At 34.0% G+C, this 23497-nt stretch overlaps 3 protein-coding genes across 3 annotated transcripts; 1 reads left to right on the top strand and 2 right to left on the bottom strand.

Annotated features, from left to right (window-relative positions):
- The first annotated feature begins 557 nt into the window (after positions 1-557).
- Positions 558-5481, top strand: LOC104649485 (homeobox-leucine zipper protein PROTODERMAL FACTOR 2-like). The gene is made up of 8 exons (XM_026027800.2): positions 558-983; positions 2008-2424; positions 2536-2637; positions 3059-3259; positions 3355-3541; positions 3983-4248; positions 4325-4420; positions 4755-5481. The coding sequence occupies exons 1-8, from the start codon at positions 936-938 to the stop codon at positions 5094-5096; spliced, it is 1659 nt and encodes a 552-aa protein (XP_025883585.2). The 5' UTR covers positions 558-935; the 3' UTR covers positions 5097-5481.
- Positions 5482-5981: 500 nt separating this feature from the next.
- On the bottom strand, positions 5982-15286 carry LOC101253629 (uncharacterized). Its single transcript, XM_004248255.5, has 16 exons — positions 14855-15286; positions 14061-14201; positions 12816-12907; positions 12507-12603; positions 11441-11484; positions 9503-9591; positions 9138-9229; positions 8909-9055; positions 8503-8650; positions 8332-8408; positions 7635-7706; positions 7363-7410; positions 7144-7271; positions 6894-7050; positions 6558-6768; positions 5982-6336 (listed from the first exon to the last, which is right to left on the bottom strand). The coding sequence occupies exons 1-16, from the start codon at positions 14972-14974 to the stop codon at positions 6290-6292; spliced, it is 1710 nt and encodes a 569-aa protein (XP_004248303.1). The 5' UTR covers positions 14975-15286; the 3' UTR covers positions 5982-6289.
- A 712-nt stretch (positions 15287-15998) lies between these two features.
- LOC101256529 (tryptophan synthase beta chain 1) lies at positions 15999-20350 on the bottom strand. Its single transcript, XM_004248265.5, has 5 exons — positions 19910-20350; positions 18307-18663; positions 16832-17274; positions 16607-16701; positions 15999-16288 (listed from the first exon to the last, which is right to left on the bottom strand). Exons 1-5 carry the CDS (start codon positions 20243-20245, stop codon positions 16113-16115), a joined length of 1407 nt encoding a protein of 468 aa, XP_004248313.1. The 5' UTR covers positions 20246-20350; the 3' UTR covers positions 15999-16112.
- Positions 20351-23497: the final 3147 nt, after the last annotated feature.

Below are 23497 nucleotides of genomic sequence, written 5' to 3'. Positions count from 1 at the left end.
ACCATGCGTTCCCAAATAAGCTTTTTATTTAGAATCCGACAACTTCTGCAGAAACTTTTCAACCGTTCGATTTCTGATTCGGCTTTATTGAAAGCTTTAAAAGTCTGAGAGATAGTGACTTTTTTTTAAAAAAAATTTATTATTATTTTGCAAAATTAAATTAAATAAAATAAAAAATAGAGTAGGATACAAATTAATCAATTTAAATTCCGGCCTTCTTTTAACAGAAATACCAATTATTTAGTAACGTAACTCTTTTTTCTAATCATATTTTACATCATAATTTAATAAATTAAAATAATAATAATAATAATAATTAAAAAAAAAAACTAGAGCAAGAGAAGAAGAACATAGTAACAGCAGCCGTATTCAGTGTAATTCATTTCTTTGATTGATTTTGTTTCATCGGAAAAGTTATCTTTGTATGACCTATAAATAACGAGTTCGAGCTGTGAAAACAATTACTAATATTCTACGATAAGTAGGTTGTCTTCATCACATCTGTTTGTATTAGGCTGAGTTCAAATGCGGCTCTTCCTCAAACCCTACCTGAACATGCGAGATTTTTTGTGCATCGAGACTGTCTTTTTTTATATATATACTAAATTGTATATGCATAGGCATGCATTTGCAAATTTAATTTAATTTATCTTCATAGTTCTTTCAGTTTCAAATAATCTTTCCAATTTTGAATTTTTCTTTGTATTCTGCAATTAATTAAAATCCTCTTATCATTATAGTTTGAATCATTATTAATTTACATTTTATTATCGCGTTATCATTACCAGAAACACGCGTATATCTCATAAAATTCATTGAAAATGTGCTCGTTGGAGGCTACAAGCCATTCAGTATTCGTAGCTTACTGACCTGACTAATTTAAATTTGCATCGTGTAGGATCGGAGATTGTTAAAGAGGTTTTCAAAATTACAAGATGTCCCCTGAAGACAAATCAGGGTTGGAGCACTATGGATATTTAGAGGTACATTGACCAAAACTATATCATAAAGTATATATTATATTAATATATGATATGCATTTGGGACAATATTTAGTTGAAGTTGAAAAAAAAAATTAGTTGTTTTGTAATTGATAACCATTATTTCAATAAGTTTTGTCACTATTTCAAATTGAGAAATGGTAAAAACACACACATGAAGTATCATGTTTTTACGAGTTTTCTATTTAATATAGTTCAGGTAGGAAAAATGAACAATTGATAGTTCTGGACAGAGGCGGAGTCAGTATTTTCAATAAGGAGATTCAAAATGTGTAGAAATAGATAGCCGAAGGGTGTTCGACATCTACTATATATACATATAAACTTATTTTAACCATGTATAAATAATATAATTTTCCGCCGATGAACCCCTTTCATACAAGGTAACTCCGCCCCTGGTTCATGGAAACTCGCGAAAACGTGATATTTTAGGTGTTTTTTTTTTATCATTATTATTTTCAAAACACTGAAGTTCAGACCATAGGTTGCAAAATAATTAATTTCAGTATTAGTCTATGTTACTCGAACTCTTTAAAAATATAGCCTAGCGTGTGTTAGATCCTTTAGAAAGCTACACGTTTTTTGAGGATCCAACATTGGCTTGCAAACATTTCTGAAGCGTACGAACAACATAGGTTATTAGCAAATAATGAATAGATAACAACATAGGTTATTAGCAAATAATGAATAGTATCTATCTATAAACATCAATATCATGAGTATTTAGGCAAAATATAGCATATCATTAATTTAGCTAGCTTTTCGCCGTAGATTTTGAGAGTAATATCTGTTTGACCATGAAATTTGATCAGATTTCTTCAACAAACCTGTTTTTGTGAGCCAGTTTTTCGGACTTCCACTCACAAAACTTCAAGTATAATGCATGTCCAAACTCTAAGCGCGCACAGCTTCAAAAACTCAAATTTTCAAGTTTCAACTTCATAATCTACGTGTTGACGATAGCTTGAATTTTTTTGTACATGTTGTGAATTTTGATTTTTCTCAGTCAATGCAAGTTTTGCAAAGGGAAAATATGCCAAAAGCAAGTGATCTACTTTTATCAGTTTCAGTTTGTGCTGAAACATACAAAACCAAAATTATTGATCTTGCCTTAGCATCAAGTGAAGAACTAAGACAAATGGCTCAACAACAAGAACCATTATGGCTATTTGATACAAATAAGCAAACTGAAGTACTTAATGAAGTTGAATATAAACGACGATTCGCTCATCTTGATCCAACTTTGGAGGAAATTATCAAACTCATTGCAAATGGAGGAGGACCTATTGACATGACAAACTTCAATGGAAATGTCGATATTGAGATGGGAAATTCATCGATCCCTTCTGTTATTGAAGCGTCTAGAGCTATTGGGATTGTACTTGTCGATCCAATCAACCTCGTCCATATGCTGATGGATGTTGTAAGTTACAGATAATCTATGTTGCTCGGACTCTTCAAAAACGTTGCTGCAACATAGCAGATAACAATAGTACTATTAACTTTTTTTTTTTTGTGTGTGTGTGTAAAACAGGACAAATGGTCATATGTGTTCTCCAACATTGTTTCAAAAGCAACAAATCTTGGAGTTCTATTGAGAGGAAGAGATGGAGATCTTAATGGAGCTTTACAAGTGGTAATCTAAAATTAACACTTTATCTAATCTTTTCTGAGCTACTAATCCACCTTTTAGGGTGTGGCCGCAACGAGTAATGTTTTGTGCACTGAGCTACTAATCCATTCTGAATCATGTGTAGTAATAATAGTACTATGTAGCTCGTTGCTTCCAGCTCGAACTATGTATACATATAATATGATTACACTTATTCTGAACACACTGACTCTAAATCACAGATTCGTCTTATAGCAACCACACACAAATGAATCCTTCTTACTTCAAAATTCTAGATGTTTGTTATTTCAATCATCTAAGCAAATTAAGAGATCGTTTCTTTACGAATGATATGATACATAGTCGTCAGTTGAGGATTCATATGGCCGACCTTAACTTGTTTGGACTGAGGTGTAGTTGTTGTATGTTTTTTTTCTTTTTTCAGATGACAGCACAATTTCATCTTCCTTCTCCACTTGTTAGGCCTCGGGAGGTCTATTTCGCGAGGCACTCTCGACAAATAGATTTCAACACTTGGCTAGTAGCTGATGTATCCTTAGAGAGTGTTTATCCTAATCCATTAGTACAGTTTAAAAGAAGACCATCAGGATGCCTAATCCATGGACTTCAAAGTGGACTATCAATGGTAAAAATGAATAAGTACTTCTTAATCATGAAAATTATAAGTTCCTAGTTGATTATTGCATTATAATCATAAAGATTTTGATGTGAATATTTTAGGTGACTTGGGTGGAGAATAATTTAGTATGTGATGGTTCGATTCCCGAGATGTTTAGGCAGACGTTTAAATCAGGTGTTGCATTCAGAGCGAAGCGCTGGATGCTAACCATGGAGAGACATTATGACAGATATGCAGTTCTGCAGAAACAACAAAATCAACTATTGGGACAGCCTTTGCTACACAACAGTAAGCTGGTTTTCTGTTTTTTCTTAGTCGTTTTCATTCGGAAAAAAGGTCAAAAATACCTCTTTACTATATGGAATATCTTGATTCTGTTATATATCGTTAGCAGATCATCTCGCATTTGCCCTTGATCCTAACGAACCTCTAACCTGAAGTTTGGAGGATACTTTTAGACCATAGTGAATAATAGAGGTAAGATTTGTGAAGTTCTTTTCCTGAAGTATTTTTTAGCGCACAGAATCCAGTCTGTCGATGCTGGAGCTCCATAAAGAGTAACTACGAGACGATGTGGTAACAGCAAAGGGTATGAATGGCCTCATAGTGTAACAGAGGATACAATTAAGATATTTCGTATAGTAAATGACCTTTCCCTTGTCATGAAGAAAAAGAACTTGATTTGGTACTGATTCATGGTGTTTATCGCGTTATCTTCCATATTTGTAGACATAGGGAAAGGACAGAAGAATTTAATGAAGTTAGCAGAACGAACGATCAAAAGTTTCAATAGTATCTATAGCTCATGCAATGAAAACCAGTGGATGCCCTTGAGTATACAAGGTGGTGAGGATATATTTGTGAAAACAAACATGAATTTAGATGCTCCAGGAACCCCTCGAGGCGTTGTAGTAATGATTTCAACTTCCGTATGGCTACCAATACCACAAAACAACGTTTTTAAGTTCCTTCGTGCAGGAGGAAATCGATGGAAGGTACTGTTCTACAGAGTTCTACCTCAACTTATACTATGTTCTGCTATTTGTGTTCTTAACATATAGTTTTTTGTAGTGGGATTTACTCTCCTACGGGTGTATGACTCGAGATGCACTTCATATTCCCTCAGCAAGAGACCCTGCCAACACTGTTTCACTAGTCATAGTGGAGGTAAGACCCCATTAATAACTTATTACTCCCGATGTTTCAGTCTGTTTGTCTGGTTTTGACTAATCACGGAGTTAAAGTAACGTTGAACTTACAGTCTCAAACTAAAGAAATGTGACTCTCTGACGATGAACCCCCTTCCGCCCTTCTATCTCCACTATGGCAAGAAGGCTTAGGTAGATATAATGTCGTTGTACGAACCCTCTTGCCTCCAAACAGCAACTTTTACCTATCAAGAAGACTTAAACAAATGGGAAGAAATCACCTAACGTTTTTTTGTTTACTAATTCTACGAGGAATAAAGCGAAGTTTCTAATATTTCTTGATCAATATATAGCCTCCCAATGGAAGAACAAACAAGTCAGAGATGTTTTACCTACAAGAGAGCTTTACAGATTCAACAGGAATGTACATAATTTTTGCACCAGTTGATGGTTCAGCTGTGAAATATATAATGGAAGGCAAAAACACTGATAATGTAGGCATGTTGGCTTCAGGATTTGCTGTGTTACCTTGTACTTCTGAAGGAAGTATTCTAACAATGGCATTTCAGTTGATGGATGAAGAGATATCGACCCCGGAGTATCTTCCTCCACTTGCAGTTTCTACAGCAAACAGACTCGTCTCGGAAACAGTTTCACTTATCAAGGCTTCATTGATGTTCAACTCTGCATTTTGAGACATTGTTTTGTTTAGTAGAGAATAGAGAAAGTTCAATTAGGCGCGATTTTACTTGTGTTATTGAAGTTGTTGGCATGTTTTGTTGCTGCTCCTTATATCAACTCTATGATTTCTGTTTAGTGGTAAGAACAATTGTTTTTGGTTCAACCAAAAAGTCGGATCGAGGATCTATCAGAAACAACCTCTCTACCTCTCCCTACCTCTCCCAAGGTAGGGGTAAGGTTTGTGTGCACACTACCCTCACCAGAACCCATTTGTGGGATTAGATTGGGTATGTTATTGAAAAATGAGATAATCTCCACTCGTGAAGACTCGGAATGATGATCCAAGGGTCTATCAGAAACGACCTCTCTACCTCCTAACGCAGGGGTAAGGTCTGTGTACAGACTACCCTCATCAGACCCCACTTATGGGATTACATTGGGTGCGTTGTTGGAAAATGGGATCATCTCCACTCGTGAAGACTCATACTGATGATCCAAGGATCTATCAAAAACAACCTCTCTACCTCTCGATGTAGGGGTAAGGTCACCAAACCCCACTTGTGGGATTATATTGGATATGTTGTTGAAAAAAATGGGATCTCTCTATTCGTGAAGACTCGAAATGATGGAGTTATGCCAACTTCAGACTTCAACTAATGTTGACTTCAGACATTCAGGTCTGAAGTTTGGGACTGTCGAATCAAAATTTCAAACCCTTAGTTTACCAACTTCATACATAAATGTCTCACATGACACAACGTTCTGCCTTTTCAATATTTAAAAGTTGTTACAATCGTATACGATATGTTTTAAACCACAAGACTCAAAGATATCTTTTACTTTCTTAAACTCCGTGTCCAACTAAACACCTTCACATAAAAACAGAGTAACAATCTCTGTACCCAGAAATGAAAAAATTATTGCATTGATGTTGTTAAGGCAATAAGTAAAGCCAGTAGACCTATTAAAGTAAGAAGTCATTTAAAAACCAAAATCATACACTCCAAATAATAGAGTTTATGTACATTTTCCTATTCTAATATTCCAGAATTAAGCAAAAAATCCCTCTGATGAACTAATTTCTTTTTTTTTGGGTACGTCGGGAAGACGAAGAAACTCCATATCTTTGAACAGCACCACCAGATTATCGAATCTTCTTTGCTCAAAACACATGTATCGTGAATTACAAGCAACTCATGGAGATAAACTAACTTCCAGGAAGAACATCCATCAATGAGAAATCATGGGGCGGACCTGCGTATCATGTTTTATACATCATTAGTAACGATTGAAGTTATCTTTTATGAAAGATCAAATTTAGATAACATTAAGTTAACTCAATTGGCAAAGGTTGAGGAACTTGTACATCATCACCGAGTTTCAAAGAATGCGGTTGGCCTAAAGAGTTGGTTCCAGATGGATTTCTCGCTCATCCGAAAAAAAAGAAGAAAAAGAAAAAGTTATGCACAGCTTACCTTCTTGTGCACCTAAAAGGTAAAATGGAAGGTGCGAAATCATTTTAGTTCCCCCTTCACTCCAATTCACTGTGCCAAGTTTCTGTATCCCTTTACTTGGAGATTCACATGGGCCCAAGATAGACAAACATATAGCAGGTTCATTCATCAGACCCAAATAATCACGTGCACGCTTCCAGACCCTTGCATCTGAGATTCGTGAACGTGCAACCTGTCAACCAGATTGACCAAATTATTAAGCTTAATAACCCAAAATCTCTGAGGCATTTTATCGACATGATCAAATTGCTGACATGAAAGCTTATTTATATCTGGAAGGTGATAGATTACACCAACCTTCGTCAAGGATACACGGGCCCTGGGCAACAGTTCCCGGTGATATGTGGCAAGCTTTGCAATGGCAGTCACAACAAAACATAATAGCCTTGATTGTGATGATTTTCTGGATTTTGCGGAATCAGAGCCAAGAGCTGATTCACGCAGACGCACACGGCTTATGAGCAGAAGGAAAACATAAAAATCAGTAAAGAGTGGCATCTTAAAATGAATCTCTGATGTTGTACGAAGCAGTCAATTCACAGTTTACCTTGATGAAAGGTTTTCATAGAGAAGTAATTCCAAGCTCTCAAAGAGTTCACGAGCAGCATCTTTGTGGGCTTCACCACCTCCTCCATGCTCCCCGATTGCCCAGCATAATTGTAATGCCAGTTCAGTCTAGAGAAAAGTTTAACTTCAGTCAATTCTTGCAGGTTAAATAAGATAGAGAATATGTCTTATTGTGACTCGAGAAAGAAGGTCCAGTCACCTTCGACGGACTATCATAAGCTTCTCCAAGTCTGTCCACTATAGGCTTCTGCACAAACATAAGGGTGGCTGTGAGCACATGAAATCGAGGAAAAAGGATAGAATGGGGATAGCGGGGTTTTAATTATAAAAAGTTAAGAGATGAGATATGGGAAAAATCAAAGACACAGAAGATGCGCTGGTGATGCACTTTATTAGCGCTCTAACCATCTCGATTTTGAATTAATATACATATTAAAGGTGAGGATTCGCTAGGTTTAATTAAGACAATACCTTCAGAAGTGCAATGAAACTGGGAGATCGATTAAAGCCAGCAAGCATGAGCTCTAAGATCCTCTTTTGAACCTACAAATATGTGTAAGATATATCACTAATTAAAATTAAGTACACTCAGACAATAAAAACCACTAATCTGATACTGTGCAAAGGTGACATCAACACGAAGGGCACCATCAGTAGAAGAAGGATCCTTCTATAAGAGATGGACCATAACTAGACCGTTCAAAAATGCTACCCTCTTCCTTCCTTTCTTTCCTTCCTTTTCTTTCTAGTATCAGTGAAGTTATCCTCTTTCTAAAATTCTAAACAAGGTCGGAATTATATTTCCATTACTAGACATTGGGGTTCATTGCACGTATATCAGTTTTGATATAAACTTCAATGCCTTGGAACAATTCTCTGACTCAAAGAAAAGCAAACTTCATTTTTAAAAATTAAAAGTCATGAAAAGGCATGAAAAGAAGAAGCTAGGCAATTTGCTCTACTGGAAGAAGCCACTGCACCTCTGCTCTACAGAAAGGGAACAATAATCCAAGTACCTTTAAAATTAGATAGCAAAATAGAAAAAAATGCTTATGTTAATTTATAGAGCTACAATAGGAAATTCCTCCAATAGAATATTGCCTCATCAACGTGAAAATAAATTTGAGAAGGCACTCTTCAATTTATCTATCTATATGCACTTAGATACCTCGTACAAGAATAACTTTTCTGGGAATAGATTGGAATATCTTGCCATAAGTAGGGGAACCAGAGCACAAATAAGAGCTGCAACAGAAACGTTATGAATCAAGCTCTTCATAAAATTGCTTCCTCGTTTATATAGAGAAAAGGAACCCCTGCATAAATGGATGGAACTTACAATCATTGACTTCACGGATCGCTATAGCAGTATACATATCAAGCAGCCGCGGTGTTATTCTCAGTGCTTGTTTCAGCCTATCAGACATAGACGTGCTAACTGCTGATTGTATAGCCGCAGCTACTGCAGGAGAAGCCCAATGACGTTCCTAAGGATCAAAAGAACCATAAACAGTTCAGATTAGACAAACTTGGTAAGAGAACTAACTATCGGATGACCTAGTAGATGATATCATCAGAGAGAGCATCAAAAGAAGCATGGATTAACATATTGGAAATGTGGTACTGTTATTTGCACTTTTTCTAGGTAAATAAGTGATACTGGTTTTACTCCGAAGTCTAATTTCTCTTTTAATAGCATGCAAACCAGCAGCAATCTAGAGCTTACGACATAGAAAAGACCATACAGCTAGACCATCATTCTCATCCTTGAGAAGCTCAAGAAAGAATGGATCAGCTACTGCCATTGTGGAGCTATCCTCAGATTCAGAGTCCGCCCCTCCATCTCCTATAGTTGATCCTGTATATGCTTCATCCATGAGTGCTAGCAACATCTGTTACCAAGAGGAATCTATACAATCATATCCAAAGCTTGGAAATTTCAATAATTCATAATTCACATGACTAAATAATAACCTCTGGAGCTGAACTCTTCTGAATTGAAGCTATGCTACTGCCAACCAGTGATCCTGAACTCTTCTCCACCTTTTCCAGAGCCACAACCAATACTGGCAAAAATGAAGAGAACGTCTTATAATAGCATAAAAAGAGGAACACTAGAATGCACCACTAATGGATCTTTATGGCAACTTGATAGAACAACAGCTTCAAGTACCAATATAACAACTCTTTCGACTAAGTTTTGGTCAGATTTCACTTTGCAAGATCAAGCATAAGTTTGGAACAATTCAAAGAGTATAATCACAACCTGAAACCTTACTGTTTACTTTTTTTTTCTCTTTTTGGGGAGGAGCAAGAAAGACATAGAGTAACACACTCACTAGGAAGGTCTATGATTGATGGAAATAGTGGAAGAAATGACCCCTGGGAAATCAAACCAGGAAATACTCTACGAAATGCTTTTTCCAATCTGCATGGATGATCAAAATTGTTGGTAAGAGCAGGTTCATAAACATTAGGAGAATTAAATCTGTCATACTTTATAATATTAAAAGTACTCCATACAGAAAATTCTGTTAGCCATTGGATAAGAAAAACAAAATAAAATAAAATGATGTTGAGGAGAAACTAGCTGAGGAAGGCGCTATACATTATCCTCTTCCGTTACAGTCTGCCTCTTTTGACAGTTGCTTAGCAACCATATTATTTATCCAAGCATAAGTACAATAGTCCAAAAATTCAGACTTCAAATGTTGCAAAGTGTCCATTCATGACATGGATTAGCATGTCGGAGAAGGTAAGAGGTCCCATAAGAGTCAATTTCTAAAGCTGAAGGACACATGAGAATTCAAGCAAAACTTCTGCAACCATGGAGAGGTCACCTACATCTATGATGGCAAATCAAATTTGGCAGAATTTTGTTAACTATACAACTACAAATCAGAGAAAGCATGAACACCAAATTTTAGATTACATACGGGAGTGTTGTCATACTCAAGTCCAACACGCCAATGGTTAGGAGCCAGGACATGTGGTTGACACTTCCCTATACTTCTATATTTTTATCTAAAAATTTAAACAATTCTCACTAAATTCATACATGTGTAACATTCTTTTCAACACTGAGCACTAGTTCTTAACTATTTCTTACTGAGCACTAGTTCTGAACTATTTCTTCTTTCTATAGGGCACAACTGAACCCTTGGAAAAAGAAAATTTGATACTCCTTAGAATACACAATTATTTCAATCACTTTTATAGGACCAAGTTTCATATCAGAAAAGAAAAGGAGAAGAATTCTGCATTAGATTTAGACATTCAGTCATAATAATGTTTTCCAAAGCACTTTTAAAATTGTTAGACACTTCCTATACTTCATCGTAGGTTTTCATGACTTGAATATAATGTTTGTGATGTTAAAACCTGAGTTCAACAGAGTTCTCCTTCACATGTTGAGCTAAAAATCAATGTCCTTTGATAGCTTAAATTCATAAATTAGCCCATGTGTTATTCTTGTTGTGTCCCCCTTATTTTCAAAGTTTTTCTGGCTTAGTTTCTGCATCCAAACTAAAAATGGTGGTTTGATCGTGTTAGTATCTGATCCTCCTGTGAATATCCCAAGAGGCAAGTGAGGCCGTTTCTAAATTTAAGAAACTCAGAAGGCTAAGATTTTGTCATTGTAACATCTAACCCTAGAAGGAAGACATTAAACAAATTTTTTGATGGCCAAGAAAACAATTAAGGAGTCCCTACATGGGCATTGCCATCACAATTATAAATGAAGTGCCATCAATCAGAAGAAAAGCAACTTTTCAGTCACTTCATGGGAATTGCCATCACAATTATAACTAAAGTGCCATCAATCAGAAGAAAGCAACTTTTCAGTCCTCTATGGGCATTGCCATCACAATAGTAAATAAAATGCCCTCTGCAGGCATGTGCAAGAACAAGCAACAGGTTCTACTATCTGAAAATAAATAATGGCTCACTCCATTTAAAACCTATGCAGTTGCCAAAGTCCAAACAACAGAGCAGCAACCAATCTATTATTATTAAAATGGCAAATCTTGGTGTCATGTAGTGCAATAAAGGAAATCTATTTTCAGCACAATTTACCAACAAAAAAAAGACAATAAGAAGCTGAAAAAAACAAGGATATTGAGCCAAATTACTTTCTTTACAATTCAAAGCCAAAGTTTGATTAGCCAATATAAGATACAAGAGAAATAACATAGTACCATAATCTATCCATCCATTGGCATAATTCTATAGAATTTCCCCTTTTTTATTAAAAATTGAGATATGACAATAAGACTTACTTCTCCCCATTCCATGCAATTAGCTTCAGCAATAAAGGGAAAAACTGCAATGTCATGAGAGATCAGATTAGCGCATTTGCATGCTTCCTAGTGCATATAAACATCCAAACAAATATATACACAAATGGCCAGTATATCAGAAACATTCCATAGATATCAAAACCTTTTATGCAAACATCTTTTGTAAGTACATTTTACGGAACGATCTTGTATAATTAGAAACAGTTTGCACTACAGAACCACGACTAAGAGAAGATTCAAAATTAGTTCAGGTTAAGATGAAATAGAAGGCTAACAAGTGCATATTAGGTAAAGTAAAGGACAGTATGATATGCAGGACTAGAACGAATTTGCATGTTCAGCAAAATTATGCTCCCCCTATTTCAATTTATGTGGCATAGTTTGAACCAACACGAAGTTGAGAAAGAAAGGAGTATTTTTTAAACTTGAGGTCTTAAACTGTCATAATATCTGAGTGGCTATAATACTTCTGAAACTTGTAATCTTAAGCATGCTAATCATTTGGGGTGAATTGGAAAGTTTAAATTAAATCAACTTTAGAAAGTTGTCATTTTTAAACTTATGGAACGGACTAAAAAAGAAATGTTGTCACATAAACAAGAATGGAGAGATTAGCATATATCATATTAGTTAGACAGATAAATAGTGCAGCATATTCAACCCATCATAAGGTTACAGCAATATGATTCAAATAATCAGGGTAAATCAATGTGTTAAAGCTACAGATGGTCTATACTAACATGTAGAACTGTCACATCTACTTTTTAGATTGTAAAATTTCTTACATGCACAAAGGGATGTAGAACAGTGATATCTATTACTAATTACATCTTTTTATCGGTATTAAATACAGAAATAACGGAGAGGGGATGTGATGTTTACTTCACCTGCACTGTATCAAGACCAAAAAAATTACAGTACCACATAATTATATCAAATTAACCCTCTTTCAAAGATGATATTCTACTATTTTACAATTGATGTCTTGAGCATTATACCCCCATAAATTAGAATAAATTAACGGCAACTTGACTTGAATATGTACCTGGGGAAGCAAAGTAGGAAATGAACTTGAAAACTTTTTCTTGTTTGCATTCAGAAAGTCAAGGGTTGCTTCTGCAACAACAGGGTCTGCAAACTCACTGCAGTAAGCATTAAGAATTGCTTAACAAATCCACGAAGTAGAGTGATTTAATTACATTATGTCTGGTAAATAAAAATATATTAATCTACTACATCAGAAGAAGGAATTCTAACTGCATGCTTATAACATATTACCACATTTATGAAAGGTTAGGCTCAAATGAAATTCATCAAACTTTTAACAAAAGAAAAATAACGATATTCTCCCTACCGGCTCAAGCATGACTTAAAAAAGGTCCGTAAGTTAGGATCAGCATCATGCAGGACCACATCTCCAAAGTCAAGAAAAAACTGAAGTATAGCCTATATAACAATGAAAAAAGACATGTTTAGAATTAGTATATACCTTGTCCTGGGAGGGAAAAAAACACGATAGTGGAAATAAATGCTTACTTTGTAAATACAGCCATAAAGTGGCTCGAATTTAATCTTGTATCAGAATACAAGGTAAATTCAAAGCTATAGGAATTGAATTCCTCAAAGAAGTACTTCACATAAAAGAATTTCACTATAGAAAGTTCAAAATTCATCTTTCACATATTAGTGTGACCTTTATGTAAGCAATAAACCGGTTTAATTAACTGCGTAAAGTCCAACTAAAGGTTTATGTCCAAGTGTGCAAACATAGGTATATGGAGATACATGTATACATGAGTGCCTGTCAAGTGTGCAGTATACCCCATATCCTCCTTCAACACAGATAAAGCTAGTGCAGAAGAAGTTAAAATCTAGCTGAAATGATTCCACCAGCCAAGACTGCAGATTTCAAAACCTTTTCACAACTATCTGAAAAGACGGGGGGTTTTACCTCCAAGGTAACTCATGACATAGTTATCCCTATGCATAATTTCGGTGGAGCTTACAACAGCAAGACAGTGAGAGAGATTTTTGCTCTCTCTCATTTTCTTGCTGTTGTAAGCTCCACCGGAATCATGCATAATAAACTCTCTCTTTCCAGAAAACTCAATTATTTGATTTAAACAAGCAGTAATAAAGGAGAAATTTTACCTTCTTCCTACATAAACAAGTATCTGATAATCTCTCTCATTGTGTTGCTAATGTAAGCACCAAAGTTATGCATAATTAACTGTCTCTTTCCCATGAATTAAACTATTTGATTTAAACAAACAGTAAAAAAGGAAAAGATGTTACCTTTCTTCCAAAAAAACAAATATCCGATAGTCTTAATATAAGAACATTCCAAAGTTCTAACAATTTCAACTTATTAATATGCAAAATGCAGTTAGAAGTTCAGTTCAAATAGCACACAAGATAGAGCAATTTAAAATGAGAGATTTACCTTCCTCATACTGAAACCAAGAATCTAAATATTACATAAATGTTATTTTTTTTTAGAATTTCTTTTAGTTTCAACTTATTTATATGCAAAATGTAGTCAGAAGTTCAGTTGAAATAGCACACAGCATAAAACACGAAAGCACGGGAAAGACTGTACCAATAGAAGAAGGCCATTGGAGGTTTGAGACTGCGAAATTGAAGAAAGACATCGCTGAAATATCCTATTCAGATGAGGATAAACTCTAGCAATCAAATCTTCTGATTTTTCACTTCTACATAAATCACAAAGACTTTTGACCTGAAAATGACAACATAATCAACAATTCAACTGCTACACCTCAATTCCGAATAAGCAAACATTGGCTATATAAATCATCTATATCAATAATCTCCAGATTTTCACTTCTACATAAGACTATTGACCTCAAAATGAACAACACAACCAGTAATCAACTGCTACACCTCAATGAGTTAATACTGGCTATATAAATCATCTATATCCACAATCTTCTCACTTCTATATAAATCACAAAGACTTTTGACCTGAAAATGAACAATACAATCAACAATTCAACATCTATATGAATAATCTGCTAATTTTTCACTTCTACATAAAACTTCTAACCAGAAAATGAACAACACAATCAACAATTCAACTGCAACACTTCAATGAGCTAATATCGGCAACATAAATCACAAAGACTCTTAAACCTGAAAATAAACAATACAATCAACAATTCAACTGCTAGAGCTAATATTGGCTAAATAAACATCTAAAAACCAACAATCTTCTTATCTCTTACTTCAACATAAATCACAAAGACTTTTTAAACCTGAAAAAAAAAATCAACAATTCAACTGCTATACACCTCACATCCAAATTAATATCAGATTTAGCGATTGAACAATGTGTGTGTACGGAAAAAAAAGAGAGAGAGAGGCAAAACTGACGGAATTGAGAAGAGAAGGATCAGAGGCAGGGTCGGTGACGAAATTGGAGTCTCTAGCACTGGAAGATAACGATCTCAGATGAAAATCGAACTGTTTGAATTTGTCTTCTCCGGCCATCATCTATTTATCGATACAAAGCAAAGCAGCATCAATGGCGAACTCTTCTTCTTCTTCTTAAAATTGCTATTATTATTATATTGATATTTGGGAAATTTTGAGAGTACAAATTAGAAGACAAAAATGAATAACAATTTACTATATGAAAAAAAGCAAATAAGATTTTTATGATATTTTAGAATTTTAGTTTCGAAGTTCATAATTTAATTGAAAAAATTTATCTGATAATTTTAGTATTTTGATTTAAGAGTTTATTTATTTGGTATTTCAACTTGTTAAGTAATTTTAGCATTTCAAACGAGTTTCATCGAATTTGTTTTATGTTGATACTTTTACGTTCCAATTTAAAAACTTACGAGGTTATCATTTCAACTTAAAAGCTTAATCATTCGTATCTTATCTACTTCTTGCTTTTTTCACTCTCCACTCCTAGTTTTTCTACTTCTTGTTTTTTTTACTTGAACTTTAACGTTTCAACTTGAAAGCTTATTGTTAAATTGAACTTGTTCTAGTTTTCGTAGTTTGGTAACATTTCAACTTAAGAGCTTATCATCTTTTATATTTATTATGTTTGGAGTTTTAACATTTCAACTTTGAGAATCTATCCGTTAAGTTAAACTCATTCTATTTTGATATTATCATTCCGATGTAAGAGATTTCCGTCATCCATAATCTCTTCTACTTTCTTGGACTAATACAATTTCGATCAAAATAGTTACCTTGCAACTTTTAGCTTTATTTGTTTTTAAAATATAAACCATTTGAATCCTACTAAACGACAAGAATAATCTATTTGGACAGAACACATGTATCACATAAGAAACGGCGAAAACGCCGAAAGACTTAAGCAATGAATTTGTCTGTTTCATCATAAACAGTGTGGTACCGCAGAGAGTTTTTAAACATGTAAAACAAAATAATATTGACAACTCCATCTTTGTAAGCTTGTTCATATTTCAAGTTGGGATAAAGGAGGCTGGAATCTCTGGTTATTAAGTTTTTCTAGTGTGAACAAGCAGATCCAATATAAACTTACAAGAAAAATGTTTTATTCATCAGAATGGGCATATTTTTTACCAATACAACAAATTTGTTTCACTCAGTTACCTAAAGTACAAAATGAATCCAAAATGGATTCAAATTAAACCTTCAAATACTTAATAGCTGTCTGAACATCTTTATCTCCTCTGCCACTGCAGTTAAGCACCACCCTAGTTCCATTGGGTAGAGTAGGGCACAACTTCTCCAAGTAAGCCAGTGCATGAGATGTTTCCAGTGCAGGAATAATGCCCTCTAACCGAGACAATCGCTTGAAGGCTGCAAATGAAGATCGACACAGGAAGAGAACTTTAGTGAAACTTGAAACATTACAGGAAGATGCAATGATGAAAGTCAAAACCTATGTCATTAGGTGTGTGTCGGATTCTCTAAAGTTGTGCGTCTTTGGAGGATCTAACACGGGTGGGTGCAACAACATTCTGGAGGGTCTAAGCAACATAGGCAAAAAACATGTGCAAGCCATTTTGTATTACTTTGACTTAATTGTAAGATGAAGTCTAAAACGCGTGAATTCAGATGCAACCGAAGCAGAAACCAAGATTAGAATCAGGAATTATTAGAGAAGTCAACAGTTACCTTCTAAAGCCTCCTCATCAGTAATGCTATAATACTCTGCCCGTCCTAAGTCTTTCAAAAAGCTATGCTCTGGACCAACTCCAGGGTAATCCAGTCTGGCAAGTCATAAGGAGGAGAAGAAAAGAGAAATGAAAACGGACCGGTGAGATGTAAAGATCTGCTATCGAATGACCTGCTAAAACTAACAAATAAGACACTTCCATGACCGAAAAAAGAAGTTATTACCCAGCGCTGATAGAATGGGGCTCAACTATTTGTCCATCTTCATCTTGCAGCAGGTAGCTCATAGCTCCATGCAGTACTCCAACCTCTCCCTTTGTCAAAGTTGCAGCATGTTTTCCACTATCAACACCAAAACCGGCAGCTTCTACCCCAATCAACCTAACATCTTCATCATCAACAAACTCATGGAACAGTCCCATAGCATTTGAGCCTCCACCAATACATGCGACAAGCACGTCTGGTTTCCCACCCCATTTTTCCAATGCTTGCTTCCTTGTTTCTTTGCCAATCACTGCATGGAAGTCTCTTACCATCATGGGGTACGGATGCGGGCCTGCAACAGATCCAAGTATGTAATGAGTTGTCTCAACATTTGTAACCCAATCCCTTATAGCCTCTGAAGTGGCATCCTTGAGTGTAGCAGTCCCAGAGTGAACTGCTCTAACCTGCATGTAAATTATGGAAAATGTAGTCAAGAAATGCCAGCAACTCGATAGAAAAATGGTTTGATATTATTCTTTTTTATCAAATTATAAAAACTGGTCTAATACTCTTTGAGACTCTGATAATCCCTGTTAAATAGAGAAGCCATAGTTAGTTAGACGGGTACCAAAGAGGAAGAAATGAAGCCAAAAGTAACCGTCTGATAAAATACTTCTTTGCATTTTTATTGATACTATGTAAATATTTGTACGTCCTTCAGATAAGTCCCAGCTAACACACTTGGGATTCCACAACTGTTGCAGAATGCAATTTCCAGGGAGATTTCTTCCTTGCATTTGTATCTATTAGGCTCATTCATGGATTTTAAAAAAGGACCACCATATCCTTATCAATATCGATAACCATCCACATGATATGCTCTACATCAAACTCAATTTATCGTATACTCATTCCTCCCATTTACAGTATTGGGAACTTAAGCTTTTGGTTACTGAAACTATGGAGTGCACTTACCACATCAGAATTTCAATAAGCATCAAATGCAACAAAAAATGTACTCCCTTCGAACAAAATTGAATTTCCTAGTTCAATAGACTCGGTTATTGATTATAGGAGTTGTAGGATCGAATTGTTTTATATTGGTTGGGAGAAGATGTCAGATGCTCCCTCTTTTTCAGAAAATATAAGAGAGTAGCTTTGAAAAAGCAAACAATATTTCCTTATTAGCTTATGTTTCCTCCTTATTTATTAGTATAACATGTTAGAAAAGTACTTTTTATGAGGAAAATGAACATTAATGTGGGACAGACTAAAAAAGAAAGGTTGCCATTCAATTTGGGATACACACATATGTATGCACAGAGAAAATGCATCTAAGTGAATATGTCGAAGTCATCACACAATATAAACAGCAACATGACGCTGATGAATACCATAGAACAGCAGAGTTGGTCCATAAATTATTTGCATACTTTACATGTTCTCCATTAAGCAAGCTAAAAACAAACACATAACTCATAATGTAGGAAACAAACCTCAGCTCCAAGCAGGCGCATTCTGAAGACGTTTAGTGCTTGTCTCTCCATATCTTGCGCACCCATATAGATAATGCATTCCAAACCAAAACGAGCACAAACAGTAGCAGTGGCAACACCATGCTGACCTGCCCCCGTCTCAGCAATGATGCGTTTCTTGCCCAAGCGCTTGGCAAGCAAAGCTTGGGCAACCGCATTATTAATTTTGTGGGCACCAGTGTGGTTAAGATCCTCCCTTTTCAAGTAGATCAGTGGCCCTTCGCCATTCGGACGTTTGTAGTGCTCAGTAAGTCGCTCTGCAAAATAAAGGGGACTCTCTCTGCCTACATAATCTCTTAATATTCCATCTAGCTCTTTCTGCAGACAACAGAAATCAGTTAAAAGAATTAGACATTTTATATGGGACATCACAGGCCTTCACAACGAACAGGATTGAAAAAAGAACAAAAAGAGAGTTGTTTACGAAAAGAAAAGGCCATGACAAAAATTGCTTTTTTCAGAAGACTTGAACGGTGTTAAGAATCCAACAAAGGTTTCCCATATTGTAATTTGATAACGGCTATGCTTGAGAAGCTTCTCTTGTCATAGCAATATACCTTCTGTTTCAAGCTCACCACATAAAATACCAGTTCAGGGAAACAAAACTATTGAAGAAAGGAAATTGCAATTGCCAGTTGAATATTCAGCCTTACATGGATCCATATATTCCAGAGGTAAAAAGACTCATATATTACATTATCAGCACTTAGTTAATCAAGGCTGATGACTTGATGGACTAACAGTTAAAGAGGAATTTAGGGCACCCATTGCCCCGGTTCTCAGACCAGATAGTTGTTGGGCTAAACCATCCCACAAATACTCTTAACATGGTGATGATATTGTCCGCATTGGGTCAAGCCTGCGTGGTTTTTCCCAAAAGGACTCACACCATTAAGAGAATCCTTACAGCTTATATGTAGCTTACTTTTCTTTTTAGCAACAATAATGAGAGCAAGCTTTAGCACAATGGTAAAGCTGCTCTTTTGCTGATCTATAGGTCTCCATTCCAGATGTGAGAGCAGACTCTTTACAAAAATGCAAGAGAGACTGCTAGATGCATACCACTTCTTTCTCCCAATCCCAAGCTAGTTAAGGATCCCCTATCTAGAAAAAGGGGGAAGATCTAATGATACAGCACTAAATCCTGAAACTGGTTTTTTGATATCAAAACACTAATTCCTGAAACTATTGCTATTCATTGCACAATCAACCAGACGTCTCCTGTTCAACTTCTCTAACATATTCATTGATAGAATGCAGGGTTTAAGTATAATTAAGTTTACAATAATAACAACCAAGTAAATGATATCAAATATCGCCAATCAATATTAAACTACACTTATCCATTCCACCTTTCCACTCTATAGAACCATTTCATTTCAATACTACTTAACAATTTGTCTTATAAGGCAAATGAAATCAAATCACCAATTCGTAAATTTATGCAACAAAAATCAATAGAAACAAAAATAAACTTCTAGAACCTGAAAATCTACATTTCAATACTACTACAATCATCAATTTGAAATTTATGCAAATTAAAACAAAGTTCATTTCCGAGAACCTGAAAAGCTTCATCGGTAGCGAGTGATTTGAAAGCTGTCTCGAGCTCATCAAGTGCGTGCATTAGAGTTTCAGGCACGTATTTCCCCCCAAATTTTCCGAATCGGCCGAACGAATCGGGACGTTGAATAGCCGCCGGTTCATCAACCGCCTGAGCCGCCATTGATTGCTTTTCTGTAAGAACACAGACAATGGAAGGAGGAAACTTTGAGGAGGAGTGGCAAGGTGTAATGTTGTTGATTTTGAGGGGTATTTGGAATTTAGGAAAGGAGGAGGAGGAGGAAGCGGCGGAGGAAAGGCGGCAATGTTTCGGAGATACGGTGGAGGAGAAGGCCATGTTTGGATGAAAAGTTTTAAATAAAAATTGAATTTCACTTTTGGTATTTTAAATAGGGGTGGTGGGGAGGACACCATGGAATTTTATGAATACGTGGCTCGTTTTGATTCAATGCTAATTTAACTTTTAGATTTATTTATTTATTTTGAAAGGAAAATTTAAAATATTTTAAAATTGTATTTAAACAAGTGTATTTTGTTTTATTAAAAAATTTAATGCTAGTTTGACAATAGGATAAGAGATAATAAATATCGAAATTAATTTTAGAATGACTTGTCTCAAATCAAAGGATAATTTGTTTCGTGATTGGTTATTTTGAGATTGTCGTTATGTTATTTTTATCCCATATTTATGGTGTGATAACTACCTTGAAATAATTTATCTCGAGATAATTAATCATAGAATAATTTATCCTCAATCAACGAGAAACTTTATTTCTTCTCATTCTTCATTTATCTGATCTTTTATAGTAGTTGTACTCGTAGGTTGTATCCACATTTCTAATACAGTTTTATCCTTGATATTATTGATGCATGAGATTACGTATCAACAAATAAAAGATACAGTGTATCGAGTTAATAATCCAATTTTTACTAAGATAATTTGACATTTTTTTTAATTGCAAGTGAATGAAAATTTAATATTTTCTTATTCCGATCATTAATCACTTCTTTTTCTCAATTTTCCATTTCTTCGTTGTTTTCGTCTTCCTTTTTCTTAAACTCAACTTTAAAAATCGACGTGCTGTAAATATGAATTGTTCATTTGAACAATATATCAAAAACTCAAAACATTAAGAAAATCTTATGCCTAAATTTTGAGATCATTAATAGATGATTCGAGATGAATGGATTGAAAAAAAATGCTCAGCAACGTATTATGTACATATAACGCTCTTCAAAATAAAGTAAAATAAATTGAGAAAGTCTCACAAATAGCCACTAAATTAATTTAATTAAACTTCGTAGCTACATTTTTGCTAATGGCGATTCGTAGCGGAAAAATTACATAAATTCGTACATTTTCAATAAATAATTACTGATTTTAGCGATACTTTTTATTTATTATCATTTATAACAATATTATGTAAAATCTGCAATATAAATAAAAAGTGAATTATGTATGCAATGTATATGAATTATAATTGTTTTTTAAAATATGGAAAAGGGCCTAAAATACGCTCGAAGTATTGGAAATGGTACAAAATTATCCACCATCCATTTATTGGCTCCAAAATACCCTTCCTATCAACCTATTGGCTCCAAAATACCTTGTCATCCACCTCTGTGTTCAAAATCGACCACATATTTAGCGATTTTAAAACTAAAATTTTTAAATATTTTTTAAAATACTTCACACTAATTTAATTTATTAATATAATTTTTAAACCAACTCATTACTAACTAGACCACACCCAATTAGAAAATCAATTAATATCAAAATCGCCATAAAACACAACTAAAACACGACGAAATTATAGATTCCTGAAAATGACATCCAAAATTATTCGAGTCCGAATTGAAGCTCCAATTAAATTTAAGTCGAGCCGCTTATTTAGGAGGACACTTTCAATAGGATTCTCTTTCAAGCTTGAATTCGAAATTTATGATTAAAGCTAAAGAAGTAATACATCCCGAATTAATTCATGTATTTTTTCAAATATAATTTTATAAATATTTATGATTTATTAAAATCTTTAATATATTATTTTAAAAAAAGTTATCTATGAAGTAACATCACATAATTGTGACGAAAGAATAATTAAGATGAACATAATCAGACTTTTAAGTTTAACGGTAATTTTTATTGAGACATTTTAATGTATGATAATTACATTTGTAGATATTTTCGACGGGTTTAATAATTTGATGCCGTTTAATTAGTAATGAGTGGGTAGTGGATTGATTTATAAATTATACTAACAAGTTAAATTATATAAATAGTTGAGTGTCAAGTATTTAAAAAAAATTATAAATAGTTTAAATTTAAAACCGTTAAATAAGTGGTTAATTTTGAACCCAAAGGTGAATGACAATGATATTTTGGAGCCAGTAGGTGGGTGGGAAGGATATTCCGAACCTATAGGTGGATGAAGGGTAATTTTGTATCATTTTCAATACTTCAAAAATATTTTAGGCTCTTTTCCGTTTGAAATATATTATGTTTGTTTGGTAAAAAATTGACACATTGTACTATAAATGTATTAAAATGTGTGGAAAAGGTATTATCCATCATTGAAACTTGTATTATATGGAAATAATAAATTGTTCTTTGTAATATGTATTAAACTTGTATTATAAATGAATTAAAACTGATCAAGTGAAAAAAATTATTATTGTTATAAATGGTAAATATTCTTTTATCATAGTATATTTATGTAAATATTTCTTTTTGGAAAAGAATAGGGATAGAGTAGGAAAAATTACATAAATTAATACATTTTAAAAAATAATTACTGATTTTAGCGATACTTTTTGTTTATTACCATTTATAGCAATGCTGTGTTAAATCTGTAATATGTATTAAAAGTGAATTATGTACGCAATATGTATGAATTTTAATTGTTTTTTTTTAAAGATATCATGTTTGTTTGGTAAAAAATTGTCATATTGTATTATAAGTGTATTAAAATGTGTGATAAGTGTATTATTCATCATTAAAATTTGTATTATATGTGAATAATAAATTGTTCTTTGTAATATATATTAAACTTGTATTATCTTTGAAACAAAAGTGATCAAGTGAAAAAATATTATTGCTATAAATGATAAATATTTTTTTATTATAATATATTTATGTAAGTTTTCCCAAAAAGTGTAAGACCCAATTGAATATAAATGAGGCCCAAGTCCTCAACCAACATAAGCCCAAAACCCGAATGGTCGGTTAATTTTCTCTCTGTTTTGCTCGACACTTATTCGAATATGTAAAGGGTCTCTCTCAAAACCCTAATTTTTCAGGTAATTTTTGATGGTATATATTTGTTTATCCGTGTATTTTTTTAAATAAATTTCTATTTTCTATTTTTCGAATAATATTCAAAGCCCAACATGTTACATGAAGAGAAACTTACATAAATATACTATAATAAAAAATTATTTATCATTTACAGCAATAGTATTTTTTTTCACTTGATCATTTTTAATTCATTTATAATACAAGTTTAATACATATTACAAAGATAAATTTATTATTCAAATATAATACTAGTTTTAATATGGATAATACATTCATCACACATTTTAATACACT

The sequence above is a fragment of the Solanum lycopersicum genome, chromosome 10 (assembly GCF_036512215.1).
Source record: "Solanum lycopersicum chromosome 10, SLM_r2.1".
In the NCBI taxonomy this organism is placed as follows: domain Eukaryota; kingdom Viridiplantae; phylum Streptophyta; class Magnoliopsida; order Solanales; family Solanaceae; genus Solanum; species Solanum lycopersicum.
This window is presented reverse-complemented; position numbering and strand designations above follow the sequence as displayed.